Source organism: Pseudophryne corroboree, chromosome 4, assembly GCF_028390025.1.
Source record: "Pseudophryne corroboree isolate aPseCor3 chromosome 4, aPseCor3.hap2, whole genome shotgun sequence".
Taxonomy (NCBI): Eukaryota; Metazoa; Chordata; class Amphibia; order Anura; family Myobatrachidae; genus Pseudophryne; species Pseudophryne corroboree.
This window is the reverse complement of record NC_086447.1, coordinates 905,485,496-905,502,623: the sequence shown is the minus strand read 5'-3', so window position 1 is coordinate 905,502,623 and position 17,128 is coordinate 905,485,496. Positions and strand designations below refer to the sequence as shown.

At 47.9% G+C, this 17,128-nt stretch overlaps 1 protein-coding gene across 3 annotated transcripts in view; it reads right to left on the bottom strand.

Moving 5' to 3' along the window:
- LCLAT1 (lysocardiolipin acyltransferase 1) overlaps nt 1–17,128 on the bottom strand; it is a 299,303-nt gene that overhangs the window by 238,716 nt on the left and 43,459 nt on the right. For 2 of the 3 annotated variants that reach the window (XM_063918936.1, XM_063918935.1), the window contains exons 2-3: nt 8,355–8,523; nt 2,213–2,411 (exon numbers count right to left, since the gene is read on the bottom strand). In XM_063918936.1, the coding sequence (XP_063775006.1) occupies nt 2,213–2,411; nt 8,355–8,519 (364 nt within the window). In that variant the 5' untranslated portion in view covers nt 8,520–8,523. Of the gene's footprint in view, nt 1–2,212; nt 2,412–8,354; nt 8,524–8,637; nt 8,659–17,128 lie in introns of those variants that run through there. The other variant, XM_063918937.1, reaches the window with a different exon arrangement.

Below are 17,128 nucleotides of genomic sequence, written 5' to 3'. Positions count from 1 at the left end.
CAGAGTTAATAAGTGTTACTTAAGTAAAAAGCAGTAGCTAGGTGTTATGAGTGTTACATAGGTGAGAGGTAATAATTAAGAGTTTCAAAAGGTGTTACATCAATTTAAGAATGAGAACCTCTTTTAAAGAATTGCAAGAATACATTTCTTGCAAGGAGTGTGGAGGTGCTGTAACGTTAGTAACAGTTGTTGAACACTACGTTTCCTAAACGTGCGTCATATCTTGGCCTCTGTCCCTACAGAACTTCCACACAATCGGAAACAGAAACGTTTGTGTTTCATATCCTGTGTTTTCCACATCTGTCATCCGAGTTCCACTTCAAATGAAATGGATTACAAACTTACTAGGCCTCTCTGGAGCTTGGGAAGTTATTTCTGCTCTCGAGGGATATGCTAAATATCATGTCTAAATAATGGTAACACGGAAAACCTGAAGAGACGCGGAGTAAAGAGGATGACTGATTCACAAAGAGTTAAAGGGAGATAAAAAATAAAAAAAACAAGATCAATGAAAGTTTACATTAACTTTTGATCTTGAAATTCCAAATCAAAAAATATTTGCAGGACATTATGCACAGAATTTTAACTTGCTGCAGTTATACGATTTTCCGTTATCAGTAGAAGTGTGCCGCAAAGGGCCACATTAGCGTGAAAAATGATGGGGTCTTTTTTCCCCAATAATAAACTTTAGGCACATTCAAGCAGATCCTGCCAGTCACGGGCCACCTGCATCACCTGCTAACGCTTTCAGAAAATGACCACATAGAATTTATGGGATCGCGGTCGTACATTCTCTTTGGATCACCACAAGGCGCTGAGGTCTTTTGGCGCATACCGTACCTGTACATTGCAATATCACAACATGCCCCCATGGTATGCACTAACACGTGAAGAAATCTACCCTCAGAAATAGGGAGCACTCACATTTTACTTGTTTTGTTTTGAGAATATGTCTCTTTTCAAATGAATATCCCTCTTATCCAGAAAGTGGAAACATTTGTAGAAATTAAAGGTAATTATTTGGTAAACATCTGCTAGCTTATAAATCCGATATGCTCTGCAGAACAGGGCCAGTACATGAAGAGACACTAAGGGCGTATTTAATGAAGCCTCCCTCTGCATGCCGCCCAATCGGATCAACAATTGAATTGCTCTGTCAGGCACCACCTAGTGGCAGCCAGGGAGAAAACCAATTGAATCGTCCCATAATAATATATGGGAATGGGGGAGGGGGGCTGGACTGCACACCCTAATTTTAAACATAAAACGTGGTGCTACCATTCTGAGGCTTGAAGTGCCACACATAAAAAAGGAGAAAGTGCAGGTGCACACACTAAACACCAAGAACACTGGCAGTCAGAGCAATTCTAATAAACTCTGCAATTTAACATGTTCTTAGCATAATGTTTGGCCAAAAAATATGGGCGGTGGGCCACAGCCAGGTGACCTCATCAAGTGGGTCCCTAACATTACTAAGGTTCAGGTCCAGAGCACAGGACCCCCTGGGCCAGCACAACCCAACCGTCCCAAGGCATCATACTAGTGATAAGTAGTTTAAGTGTTAAAAGGAGTTACATAAAGTAGCAGCTCGGTGCTGATAAGTGAGAAGTAGCAATTAGTGTTAAGAAGTGTTATATTCGTGAAAAGCAGTTTAGGTACTAAAAAGTGTTAGATTGGGCTCATATTTTAAGGTGGGCCCGCGGAGCATACGTAATGGGGTCAGAGTTTGCCAGAAGTTCGGGATGTCTGTCGATCTCGGCTTTAAAAAAAAATCTCCGAGATCGGCCAGCATCCCACACCTGAAGAAAACTTGGACCCTATTACATATGCCCCCCTATGTTTGGCCGAAAAATTATGCTAAGAATCTCAAGTTTACTCCATGTTAAATTGCAGTTTATTAGAATTGTTCTGATAGCCAGAGTTCTTTGTGTTTAGAGTGTGCACCTGCACTTTCTCTTTATTTTTCTGTGTCGCCGCCTAAGAAACAGGCTGCATTCACAAGGGATGAGGTGCAAAATGTCGCTGTTTAGGTTCTCAATGGACATGCAGACGATGCAGGTTTGCATTGGCGAAGTAAATATACCTAACTAACTGCAGCCGAACCTTACATTTGTTTAAAAAAAATCATCGATTGCAGTCACAAGATAAACATTATGTCATGTGGAGATTCTCAATCTATAGTGGGGTGCAACATAAGAATACAGGTACATACCAAATCCAGGGACGGCTTTCAGACTGGATTTCAGGCAGATTTTTTCCAGCCGGAGGTAACTGTAGCGCAGTAAGCCATTCCATAGGAACATCCAGTCCAGCCTGGTCCGATGGTTCATTATAATAACACTTCGTTCTCCCGGAATAAACCCATCTCCCGTTATGACAACTTTTGCACCGAAGACGAGCTCCAGCAAGGCCTAAGAGAAAGGTAACACAATGGTCAGGACCATAGGCGTGCGCAGCACATTTTATTAGGGGGTGCACCGTCGGAGGGGTGTGTCTAGCACCGCCTTTTGGGCGTGTCTAGCACCATCTATTTACGGTCATCATAATATAAAATATCCACCCTTGTTCCAATCCCAATAAAGCAGATACATTGTCAGATGTTATGGTGCGCACCAAACAAACACCCCTGATGGCACTCACTGCAATTACGCTGCTCCTCCTCAGCCTGGTCTGGCTGCCCCGCTCTTTCCCCTGCAAGATGCAGCAGCTTACTTACAAGTCAGTCACTCACTGACACTAACAGTCGCAGACTAGTACTGCTGCTACTGGAAAAATGAGTGACGTGTCAATGCTGCTGCCGGCCGCCTGCCAGTATTGAATTTGTCTTCCTAAGAGGAATGCTGGCTGCATGCTGCTCCTCATTAGTGTCTGGCGTTGGCATAGCATAGAAGTAGAGAGGTGGGCATGTGACGGGTGGGCGGTGGCATCCTTGATTAACCCAGGCGTCCGGTCAGTAATGCAGTCCTGACAGGGTGCAGCGCAGAGGGGACAGTAATCAGCCTGCTTGGCGATCGCTGCATCAGGCATGTGAGATCGGGGTGCCAGACATTAGGGCACCCCCCCTGCGCACACCAATGGTCAGGACCCTGGGCCTACACAACCTCAGTATCCGGACTATAGATCTACAGTAAAAAGGCCTAGTGTCACTGTCAATAGGTCTGCCACTAATGGTAGACATGCATTAGACCAACAACTTCAAAAGGTTGACAAGTTTTTTGGGGGGATTTTTTTCTTCTTAATTTTACAACTTTTTCATACTTTACCATTCACGTGGACTACGACTGAGTATAGTAACCCATGCCAAGCGCAGCGGAGCCAGGCCCCCCGCGCACCATGCGAGTGGACACGGTATACTAATGGGGCTTGTTTGTGGCAGAAAAGTGACAAAACACCCCCCAAAAAATAAAAATAAATGTTGTCTACCTTTTTTGTGTCGCCCATTTCAATGTTAACTTTTTGACCCTGTTGACCTTTCCTACTCTCTACCTATTCTATGTCGACCATTTGACCTAATGCATGTCCATCATTAGTGATAGACCTATTGAACTTCGACCTTTTTGGTGTAGATCTAATAATCCGCACCCCACAACTTCTATCATAAAGATAAAGCATTCACAGTGTGATCTGACATATACAGGAACGCAACTTTAATCGTTTGTGCTGATAATTATTATTGTAATCATTCTTTGTTCGCTAAGCCTCACTTACCTTTGTATGATGCCACGGACTAACTATAACTAATCACTAACCTATACTTTTGAACAAACGTATCCCTGGAATGGTAGCCTCACTTATACCCCTTTTCCACTAGCTCAAAAAACACGGGTGAATGCACGGGGGCGAGCATTTACCCATGTTTTTTGCTAGTGGAAAAGGGTCCCCCCTGCAAAAACCCGGATCAAGCGGCCCGTGAATCCTACCCGGGTAAATACCTGGGTAGGACACGGGAATGATCCGGGTAGGGCTGTAGTGTAAACAGAAGCGACGCGGCTCCCGTTTACACTGTATGATAGGGCGGCGCTGGGAGATCATGTGATCTCCCAGCGCAGCGTCACCAACCCAGCAGTATGCCGGGTTGGTGAGTGCAGTGGGAAAGGGGGCTGAGCACGGGCCGCAGCCGGGTAGCACACGTGTCAGGCTCCCGGCTGCGACCCGTGCTCAGTAGTGGTTAACAATCTTTGACAATTCTACACTAAGCGTTGTATCTAGCTACAGCTGTTAAAAAGTTTTATATTATATATAGGCGATATATATATAGAGGGGGCGATCGGGAAGGCAAACTCCTTCGATTGGAAGCCAAGTGGATTCATAGACTGGGCACAATTAATCCTGGCGGCCTAAATGAAATGATGCCCTGGAATTTGTTCACCCATTAAACCTACCAGGAACATCAAGGATTCCTTCCATTCCTTCTATCCCTTCCCTCTCCTCCCCCCCTTCCCACCTTTTTCCTTACCCTCCCTCCCTCCCTCCCCCTTCCCACCCGCTCCCTTTCCTTCCATCTCCCTTCCCCCTCTCCCCCTCCTCCCCCCCCCCCTCCCCTTCCCCCTCGCTCCCTTCCTCTTGGTCACCCTCTATATTGTCATTTTGCCCCAACTATATTTGTAATTTTGATATATTATGGACAGCAAGCCTTTTCTCACATGTCTTTTTACTTTCACCTTTATTTTCATACTTTATCTTTTCTACCCTAGCACAGCAAGGATGGTTAATGATGCATCTGAATTACTCCATGCTATATATGCTTTTTTGCCATACAGTTACCTAGCTTAACACTACAGTAACCCTAATTGACTGTTTAATTACGGCTCTTTAAATGTACAGTTAGAGCCTTGGAAACTTTGCTGCATATTGTGCACCAGTTAACCCCTCCGGCTCTGCTCGGTATTCACACACACACGGTGGTGGTATTACTTTCCTGATAGTCACCACGTCTGTCACACTCTTTCGGCAGCGGCGTAGCATTGCAGTTGGTCTCTATGGCAACAAACGGCCGCTCGCCAATGACGTCAGCAGCAGGCGCCGGACCTCGTGGACGGACGCCGCACTTCGCACAAGTCACTCTGGGGCTTCTCTGGCTATAAAGGTATGTTGTCACCCTTCACTTATTGCTGTACACCTTGACAAAGGGACCTGTGTGTCCCGAAACGTTGGTTCATGTTGGTGTTTTAAATACACATTTTTACTTTTTGATCAAGACGCTGAGTGCCGCTCTATATTCTTTCTGTTATATATATATATATATATATATATATATATATATATATATATATACACACACACACATACATACATACATACATACATACATACACACACACACGCATACACTAATACCATTAACAAATATATGTTTCAGTTTCAAGGACTTATCAGAACTAAAGGCTTTCTTTTTCATCTTTTACATAATATATTTGTGATGAGCGACTCTGGGGCAGATGTATTAAGCCTGGAGAAGTGATAAACCAGTGATAAGTTCAAGGTGATAACTCACCAGCAAATCAGCTCCAATATGTAAATTGACAGTTAAGAGCCGATTGGCTGGAGCGTTATCACCTTGCACTTATCACTGCTTTATCACTTCTCCAGGCTTAATATATCTGCCCCTATATTTGATCAACACAAGAACAACATATTTCCAGGCAGTAAACCTACACTGCGGAGAATGATCCCCGATATCTAATAAAAGAACAATAGCTTGCATCTAATACATTAGAAAGGTAAATCAGGATTTTGGTACTTACCGATAAATCCCTTTCTCCGATTCCACAGGGGCCACTGGACGGCCCCTAGTGGATGAAGGAGAAATATAAAGTGGTCTTAAGGGATATCTACTGAAAACCCCCGTTTTGGGATGGTACCCCAACAAATATTGAGTATCCCCAGACGTATCTACAGGGAACAGCAGCAGATATTGGAGATATCTGCTTTGTGTGATTCCCCCGTTTCCAAACACAAAAGCAGCCCCCACAGAAACCTATGAGAGCTGCTTTCTTGGTTCCGGTAGGTAAACCCATCTGAAGATAGCTTAAGACATTGTAGCCTATAAGTCGCACTCTGCAAAGAACACTGGGACCTCCCTAGCGCGGTCAGCACATGTGAAGTAGCCCCTGGAAAGTGGCGTTGATCACTAACTAGCAGGGACAGGCTTCCTGGATGTGTTCAACTAACTTCCTATCGCTAAAACATTCATTGCATACTGTACTAGCTGAATACATGTGCTTCACTATGGGATGAGGATGGTAAATTAGAATGATAGTTGTTAGTTAATTTACGTTGGTTGAAGATCTAGTATATAGGCATATCTTGCTTCCCTGACGCACTTTGTGTAGTGGCCAGGCCCCTTTTTGGTCTCCCAAGGGACCCTGCTCTTACCACTACACAACTCTCAGTCTGTGGCTTCCTGCTGCCTCCATTCCCCTCCTCACATCATGTCACTGCCCCTGTCACATGCAGTCCTGTCCTCACTGACACATCACTCATCTCCTGATATACTCTGTGCTGCTGGGGACCCTGCTCCTCCCACTATATAACTCTCAGTCTGTGGCTTCCTGCTGCCTCCATTCCCCTCCTCACATCATGTCACTGCCCCTGTCGCATGCAGCCCTGTCCTCACTGACACATCACTCATATCCTGATATACTCTGTGCTGCTGGGGACCCTGCTCCTCCCACTATATAACTCTCAGTCTGTGGCTTCCTGCTGCCTCCATTCCCCTCCTCACATGTCACTGCCCCAGTCACATGCAGCCCTGTCCTCACTGACACATCACTCATCTCCTGATATACTCTGTGCTGCTGGGGACCCTGCTCCTCCCACTATATAACTCTCCGTCTGTGGCTTCCTGCTGCCTCCATTCCCCTCCTCACATCATGTCACTGCCCCTGTCACATGCAGCCCTGTCCTCACTGACACATCACTCATATCCTGATATACTCTGTGCTGCTGGGGACCCTGCTCCTCCCACTATATAACTCTCAGTCTGTGGCTTCCTGCTGCCTCCATTCCCCTCCTCACATGTCACTGCCCCTGTCACATGCAGCCCTGTCCTCACTGACACATCACTCATCTCCTGATATACTCTGTGCTGCTGGGGACTCTGCTCCTCCCACTATATAACTCTCCGTCTGTGGCTTCCTGCTGCCTCCATTCCCCTCCTCACATCATGTCACTGCCCCTGTCACATGCAGCCCTGTCCTCACTAACACATCACTCATCTCCTGATATACTCTGTGCTGCTGGGGACCCTGCTCCTTCCACTATATAACTCTGTCTGTGGGTTCCTGCTGCCTCCATTCTCCTCCTCACATCATGTCACTGCCCCTGTCACCTGCAGCCCTGTCCTCACCGACACATCACTAATCTCCTGTTATACTCTGTGCTGCTGGGGACCCTGCTCCTCCCACTATATAACTCTCAGTCTGTGGCTTCCTGCTGCCTCCATTACCCACCTCACATCATGTCACTGCCCCTGTCACATGCAGCCCTGTCCTCACTGACACATCACTCATCTCCTGATATACTCTGTGCTGCTGGGGACCCTGCTCCTCCCACTATATAACTCTCAGTCTGTGGCTTCCTGCTGCCTCCATTCCCCTCCTCACATGTCACTGCCCCTGTCACATGCAGCCCTGTCCTCACTAACATATCATGCATGTCCTGATATACTCTGTGCTGCTGGCCCACCCCTAGGGGTGCTAGTGGTGTGTTACCCCCACAGTGTTTGTTCCCCGATTGTAAGTCACAAGTTTGGTATAAATTGCTCCAGGCAGTCCCGAGTTATGCTGGCTGCAGAAATACTCTGGGTTGCCTCACCCCAAGGAGTGCTAGGGGTGTGTTACCCCCACAGTGTTTGTTCCCAGATTGGAAATCATATGTGTACAAAGTTTGGTGTAAATTGCTGCAGGCATTCCGGAGTTATGCTGGAACTACATATACACATACATAAATACAAACACACATCCATGTTTGTCGATTTCCATGGATGGGCAGTGACATTTTTAAAACCGCTTCTTAGTAAGCATCTGAGACCTAAGGAGAGGGAGGGAGGGAGGGAGGGAGGGAGGGAGGGAGGGAGGGAGGATGGATGGATGGATGGATGGATGGATGGATGGATGGATGGATAAATCGCGCTTATCTACCAAACCTCTGGGAACCTCACCCCAGTTACACATTACAGACAGAGTTCTCCTTTAAAACCCCCCACCTGATTTTCTAAACAGGATTATCACCTGCTCTCGGGCATATACTGTATATAGTAAAACTGGGAAAAGGTCTACGAGATTCAATGATGATGCCTGTAAAATCCCAGCCAACAGCAGATTAGAGGAAGCAATGGGTGGTGCAATCCTTACCACGGGCAACGTCAGCCAAGTAGCCACAATTCGGTCCGTTATCCATCGATACCAGCTGGGAGACAGGAACATCAACGGGACAAACGGTGCGAGCATGAAAACGCTGCCGAAGAAACTTCCCAGGAACAGCACACACACAAAGTAGACCCCCCTCCATGACACCATGGCTCTGAAACACAAGGACAAGTCATGTATTAGCAGAAATCCACATGCACACGTGTTGGGGCATTAAGGTGCACTAATCAGCCACACATAGCATGGGCAGGCAATTTGCAGTTTGTACCTATATTCACGACAACACGGCCCGGCCACTCACTGGGAGCAGCCACACCTTAGATCCTGGCGGGGGGGGGGGAAAGGCTAAACTTGGCTCCGCCCACAATATGGCTGCACCTGCTGTGTACTGTAAGTGAAGAGAGCGTGCATTGCATTTAATAGTTACATACAATATCCAAAGGCATGGTACTGTTCTACAAATAAATCACACAGCATGGGTGATGGGGAAAGCATATTTGTGCAACATGGAAGCTAGACAGTGATATTGAAGAGCCTTCCGGTACGTCTTAAAGTGAGAACGCCACTTATAATCATCGCATGTAAAAGCTCCCGCACTGAAGGACAGCATCCTGCACTGGGTCCTGTACAGTACATTGACATTTACATTTATGATGCTGAACTGTGGCAGTTTTGAAATATGGAAAACTAATAGCATTGCCTGGGTGCGAAATGAGATGTAAAACAGTGCCCCGCCCTCTGCGTCATAAATGCCACTGGTATTATTTAAAAAGAATTACATCATCATAAAAATATGCATCTCCTATATAACAGCCCAGCTCTGTGATTCTGTGCCTGTGTGTATAACGCTGGGCGTGGCTAGGAGCTCTCATTGGGTTAGTGGCAGGTCTATCACACCCTGTCCACAGCTGATTGGGCGAGAAACGTCCTCCCACACAGGTTACATCCAATGGGAGGCTCTGCCCTTTGCCTGCTGTGTTTTCACAGAGCAGGATTAACAATGGGGCTGATGGAGCTGCAGCTCCAGCCCCACACCCCAAAATAGTCCCCCTGCATCTGCAGCAACACACCCTCCAACAATTTACACATAAACATTGCTATAAATTCGAAAAGGGGCGTGGCCATGGGTACAGCCGCGTGGAGACGCCCCTTTTCCTATACTTTCAATGGAAGTTTGGAGAGTCAATGATCGGTACAGAGCATAAAAAAAAGGGAATGCACCTGCCAAAAAGATCCGGCTGGAGGGTATGCCACTGCATCTGCAGCAAGTCTCTGCGCTGTAGATAGGGGGGGGGGGGAATACTTTTACTGCAGCATCCTATGTCCTGCTGCCAGTCCGCTTGCCCCCTCCAGCATCAATAATCCCCACTCCCTAACCGCGACGCAGGTGGAACAAAAGCTGCTGCAGCCACCGGCATAGATGTGTATGAAAGCGGCGCAGCGGAAGGCTTTCATAGCCCTCCCTGCGCCGCATACTCTCTGAGCCCTGGAGCCTCCTCTGCGTGTGATGTCAGAGAAGTGACCCCCAGCCCCAGCTGCGCCCAGATCTCCAGAGGCCCTGACTCCGCAACACAGCACCTGGGCTGCCGGCCTGGAAGCCCCGAGATGGTTACTGTAATGGATAGAGAGGGTGATATCGTGGAGGGTAATGTATGGACGCTGAATCAATGTAAAAGGTGACAATGCTGTGCAGTGCAGTGGGTGTGCAGTCTGGGCCGGTGCTAGGGTGTTCGGCGCCCCCCTGCAAACTATAAATTTGCACCCTTGCATACTGTACAAAGGCACAGTGCACATAATACCCCCTGTAGCAGGGACGCTTACACACGTAACGCCCCCTGTACCAGTGATGCTTACACATGTAACGCCCCCCCTGTACCAGTGACCATATACAAGTAACGCCCCCTGTACCAGTGATGCTTACACATGTAACACCCCCTGTACCAGTGACGCTTACACACGTTACGCCCCCTGTACCAGTGACGCTTACACACGTAACGCCCCCTGTACCAGTGATGCTTACACACGTAACGCCCCCTGTACCAGTGCCGCTTACACACGTAGCGCCCCCTGTACCAGTGCCGCTTACACACGCAACGCCCCCTGTACCAGTGATGCTTACACATGTAACACCCCCTGTACCAGTGACGCTTACACACGTTACGCCCCCTGTACCAGTGCCGCTTACACACGTAACGCCCCCTGTACCAGTGATGCTTACACACGCAACGTCCCCCTGTACCAGTGATGCTTACACATGTAACACCCCCTGTACCAGTGACGCTTACACACGTTACGCCCCCTGTACCAGTGCCGCTTACACACGTAACGCCCCCTGTACCAGTGATGCTTACACACGCAACGTCCCCCTGTACCAGTGATGCTTACATACGTAACATCCCCCTGTACCAGTGATGCTTACACACGTAACGGCCCCCTGTACCAGTGATGCTTACACACGTAACGCCCCCCCTGTACCAGTGATGCTTACACACGTAACGTCCCCCTGTACCAGTGCTGCTTACACACGTAACGCCCTCTGTACCAGTGACCCTAAGACACGTAACGCTCCCTAAACTACAGCTCCCAGCAGTCCTTAGCGCCGAAGCATTCCGGCCCTTAGGGCTGCTGGGACCTGTAGTTTATTGAGTGCATCTTCTTCCCTGTAATGCAGTGCGTTGGGACACCGGTGGTAACAATAGTGACTGGCTGCTGTGCGAGTCTCCGGGAGAGCCACTGCCAAAGGGAGGACAGCAGCCTAGCTGCTGACAGGAGGAGAAGCAGGATAAGCATTACTCACCACTCCCCTACTCACAGTACCTCTGGGCCACATCACGGCACCCCCACACACACCCTTCAGCACCGCGGTAGCTCCGGACCCTCTCCCCCACCCGCAGCACCCCCGGGATCTCACTGGCCACTATGTATCAATCTTCCAGGCCACACTATGCTTTTCTGCACAGATAGTCTGCAACAAGCCCATTTGAAGTCCTTTCTGCTTAAGAGCCCATAACTACCGGCGTGTAAACCACATAAATGCTAGGCATTCACACAGGTGCCCAATGAGTATTTGATACACGGATTACATGTGTTCAAATTTGTATGCATTCTCAAAGGTGGCACAAAGCTTTTCCCTTTCATTTCAATGGTGATTGAAGCACCAGTGAAAAGAATGGGAAAGTTGAATATATGAATAAATATGGGGCAGCATACCGCACTCCTCCCCCATTCATCCCTTCACCAGCCAAACACTCGAGAGCATGAGTTGTGTCCTACTGAATGAAGGAGTCATCAGTGCTATTATTAAATGACTGCACTAAATTGATCAAGACGCCCTTAAGCCATTCAGCCAACCGCAAAAAGTTTCCTATAGTAGCTGCAACGTGATGACAAAGATGCTATCTCTGCGTCTTCTCCTACCAAGATCACAAAAGAAAAGGAATTAACTGTTACTGTTGTGGGGGGAAAATTAGACGTTTATTGCAATGTGGTTTCTGTACACAATGCACAACTCAATTGAAAAGTATGGGCCATTGACATGCATGGGAAAAACACAACGGGGGGTAATTCAGAGTTGATCGCAGCAGCAAATTTGTTAGCAGTTGGGCAAAACCATGTGCACTGCAGGTGGGGCAGATGTAACATGTGCAGAGAGAGTTAGATTTGGGTGGGTTATTTTGTTTCTGTGCGGGGTAAATACTGGCTGCTTTATTTTGACACTGCAATTTAGATTTCAATTTGAACACACCCCACCCAAATCTAACTCTCTCTGCACATGTTATATCTGCCCCCCCTGCACATGGTTTTGCCCACCTGCTAACAAATTTGCTGCTGCAATCAACACTGAATTAGGCCCAATATACAGATGTGTACTCCCTCATGGTTGCTGCAGTCACGTTAGACAGCCCTTCTAGTTGCGCCTAGCCGTGAGAGCGTTCACCAACGCTGAGCGTCTCTTCGTGCAGTTTTCCTGGAAAACACTAACGTAGCATTGCGTATGCAGATACAGCCGCACACAGAATATAGTATGATGCATATTATTTTAATCAGCAAAGACTGACTAAATAAAAAGACACATTTTCGGGGGGAAAAAATAAGATTTTACTTACCGATAAATCTATTTCTCATAGTCCGTAGTGGATGCTGGGGACTCCGTCAGGACCATGGGGAATAGCGGCTCCGCAGGAGACAGGGCACAAAAGCAAGCTTTTAGGATCACATGGTGTGTACTGGCTCCTCCCCCCATGACCCTCCTCCAAGCCTCAGTTAGGTACTGTGCCCGGACGAGCGTACACAATAAGGAAGGATCTTGAATCCCGGGTAAGACTCATACCAGCCACACCAATCACACCGTACAACTTGCGATTTGAACCCAGTTAACAGTATGATAACAATGAAGTAGCCTCTAAAAAAGATGGCTCACAACAATAATAACCCGATTTTTTTGTAACAATAACTATGTACAAGTAATGCAGACAATCCGCACTTGGGATGGGCGCCCAGCATCCACTACGGACTATGAGAAATAGATTTATCGGTAAGTAAAATCTTATTTTCTCTAACGTCCTAGTGGATGCTGGGGACTCCGTCAGGACCATGGGGATTATACCAAAGCTCCCAAACGGGCGGGAGAGTGCGGATGACTCTGCAGCACCGAATGAGAGAACTCCAGGTCCTCCTCAGCCAGGGTATCAAATTTGTAGAATTTAGCAAACGTGTTTGCCCCTGACCAAGTAGCTGCTCGGCAAAGTTGTAAAGCCGAGACCCCTCGGGCAGCCGCCCAAGATGAGCCCACCTTCCTTGTGGAATGGGCATTTACAGATTTTGGCTGTGGCAGGCCTGCCACAGAATGTGCAAGCTGAATTGTACTACAAATCCAACGAGCAATAGTCTGCTTAGAAGCAGGAGCACCCAGCTTTTTGGGTGCCTACAATATAAACAGCAAGTCAGACTTTCTGACTCCAGCCGTCCTGGAATTATATATATATATATTTTCAGGGCCCTGACAACGTCTAGCAACTTGGAGTCCTCCAAGTCCCTAGTAGCCGCAGGCACCACAATAGGTTGTTTCAGGTGAAACGCTAACACCACCTTAGGAAGAAACTGGGGACGAGTCCGCAGTTCTGCCCTGTCCGAATGGAAAATCAAATATGGGCTTTTGTAAGACAAAGCCGCCAATTTTGACAATCGCCTGGCCGAGGCCAGGGCCAACAGCATGGTCACTTTCCATGTGAGATATTTCAAATCCACAGATTTGAGTGGTTCAAACCAATATGATTTGAGGAATCCCAACACTACGTTGAGATCCCACGGTGCCACTGGAGGCACACAAGGGCTGTATATGCAATACTCCCTTGACAAACGTCTGGACTTCAGGAACTGAAGCCAATTCTTTCTGGAAGAAAATCTATAGGGCCGAAACTTGAACCTTAATGGACCCCAATTTGAGGCTCATAGACACTCCTGTTTGCAGGAAGTGCAGAAATCGACCTAGTTGAAATTTTTTCGTGGGGCCTTCCTGGCCTCACCCACGCAACATATTTTTACCACATGTGGTGATAACGTTGTGCGGTCACCTCCTTCCTGGCTTTGACCAGGGTAGGTATGACCTCTTCCGGAATGCCTTTTCCCTTAGGATCCGGCGTTCAAACCGCCATGCCGTCAAACGCAGTCGCGGTAAGTCTTAGAACAGACAAGGTCCCTGCTGGAGCAGGTCCTTTCTTAAAGGCCGATGCCACGGTTCCTCTTGGAACAGACATGGTACTTGCTGAAAGCAAATCCCTTCTTAGCTCCCGAGGCCATTAGTCCTCTGTGAGCATCTCTTGAAGTTCCGGTTACCAAGTCCCTCTTGGCCAATCCGGAGCCACGAGTATAGTTCTTACTCCTCTATGTCTTATAATTCTCAATACCTTGGTTATGAGAAGCAGAGGAGGGAACACATACACCGACTGTTACACCCACGGTGTTACCAGGACGTCCACAGCTATCGCCTGAAGGTCTCGTGACCTGGCGCAATACCTGTCCCATTTTTTGTTCGGGCGGGACGCCATCATGTCCACCTTTGGTCTTTCCCAACGGTTCACAATCATGCGGAAAACTTCCCGATGAAGTTCCCACTCTCCCGGGTGGAGGTCGTGCCTGCTGAGGAAGTCTGCTTCCCAGTCGTCCACTCCCGGAATGAACACTGCTGACAGTGCTATCACATGATTTTCCGCCTAGCGAAAAATCCTTGCAGTTTTGCCACTGCCCTCCTGCTTCTTGTGCCGCCCTTTCTGTTTACGTGGGCGACTGCCGTGATGTTATCCCACTGGGTCAATACCGGCTGACCTTGAAGCAGAGGTCTTGCTAAGCTTAGAGCATTATAAATTTGCTCTTAGCTCCAGTATATTTATGTGGAGAGAATTCTCCAGACTTGATCACACTCCTTGTGTGACTGCTCCCCAGCCTCTCAGGCTGGCCTCCGTGGTCACGAGCATCCAATCCTGAATGCCGAATCTGCGGCCCTCTAGAAGATGAGCACTCTGTAATCACCACAGGAGAGACACCCTTGTCCTTGGATATAGGGTTATCCGCTGATGCATCTGAAGATGCGATCCGGACCATTTGTCCAGCAGATCCCACTGAAGAGTTCTTGCGTGAAATCTGCCGAATGGAAGCGCTTCGTAATAAGCCACCATTTTTACCAGGACTCTTGTGCAATGATGCACTGACACTTTTCCTGGTTTTAGGAGGATCCCGATTAGCTCGGATAACTCCCTGGCTTTCTCCTCTGGGAGAAACACCTTTTCCTGGACTGTGTCCAGAATCATCCCTAGGACCAGCAGACGTGTCGTCGGAACAACTGCGGTTTTGGAATATTTAGAATCCACCCGTGCTGTCGTAGAACTACTTGAGATAGTGCTACTCCGACCTCCAACTGTTCTCTGGACCTTGTTCTTATCAGGAGGTCGTCCATTTTCTTTGAAGACGAATCCTCCTTTCGGTCATTACCTTGGTATGGACCCGGGGTGCCTTGGACAATCCAACGGCATCGTCTTGAAACTGATAGTGACAGTTCTGTACCACGAACCTGAGGTACCCTTGGTGAGAAAAGGCAAATTTTGGGACATGGAGGTAAGCATCCCTGATGTCCCGGGACACCATATAGTCCCCTTGTTCTTTGCTATCACTGCTCTGAGTGACTCCATCTGGATTTGAACCCTTGTAAGTGTTCAAATTTTTCAGATTTAGAATAGGTCTCACCTAGCCTTCAGTACCACCATATAGTGTGGTTGTCGGAGGGGTAATTTTATTATCACCTGCTGGGAATACAGCTTGTGAATTGTTTTCAATACTGCCTCCCTGTCGGAGGGAGACATTGGTACAGCAGACTACAGGAACCTGCGAGGGGGGAAACCTCTCGACATTCCAATCTGTACCCCTTGGATACTACTTGTAGGATCCAGGGGTCCTGTACGGTCCCAGCGTCATGCTGAGAACTTGGTAGAAGCGGTGGAGGGCTTCTATTCCTGGGAATGGGCTGCCTGCTGCAGTCTTCTTCCCTTTCCTCTATCCCTGGGCAGATATGACTCTTATAGGGACGAAAGGACTGAGGCTGAAAAGACGGTGTCTTTTTCTGCAGAGATGTGACTTAGGGTAAAAAACGGTGGATTTTCCAGCAGTTGCCCTGGCCACCAGGTCCCATGGACCGACCCCAAATAACTCCTCCCCTTTATACGGCAATACATCTTTGTGCCGTTTGGAATCTGCATCACCTGACCACTGTCGTGTCCATAAACATCTTCTTGCAGATATGGACATCGCATTTACTCTTGATGCCAGAGTGCAAATATCCCTCTGCGCATCTCGCATATATAGAAATGCATCCTTTAAATGCTCTATAGTCAATAAAATACTGTCCCTGTCAAAGGTATCAATATTTTTAGTCAGGGAATCCGACCAAGCCACCTCAGCTCTGCACATCCAGGCTGAGGCGATCGCTGGTCGCAGTATAACACCAGCATGTGTGTGTATACTTTTTAGGATATTTTTCAGCCTCCTATCAGCTGGCTCCTTAAGTACGGCCCTATCCGTAGATGGTACCGCCACTTGTTCTGATAAGCGTGTGAGCGCCTTATCCACCCTGAGGGGTGTTTCCCACCGCGCCTTAACTTCTGGCGGGAAAGGGTATACCGCCAATAATTTCCTATCGGGGGAAACCCACGCATCATCACACACTTCATTTAATTTATCTGATTCAGGAAAAACTACAGGTAGTTTTTTCACCTCACACATAATACCCTTTTTTGTGGTACTTGGAGTATCAGAAATATGTAACACCTCCTTCATTGCCCTTAACGTGTGGCCCTAAAAGAAAATACGTTTGTTTCTTCACCGTCGACACTGAAATCAGTGTCCGTGTCTGGGTCTGTGTCGACCGACTGAGGTAAATGGGCATTTTACAGCCCCTGACGGTGTTTGAGACGCCTGGACAGATACTAATTTGTTCGCCGGCCCTCTCATGTCGTCAACCGGCTTGCAGCGTGTTGACATTGTCACGTAATTTCCATAAATAAGCCATCCATTCCGGTGTCGACTCCCTAGAGAGTGACATCACCATTACAGGCAATTTGCTCCGCCTCCTCACCAATATTTTCCTCATACATGTCGACACACACGTACCGACATACAGCACACACATAGGGAATGCTCTGATAGAGGACAGGACCCACTAGCCCTTTGGGGAGACAGAGGGAGAGTTTGCCAGCACACACCAAAACGCT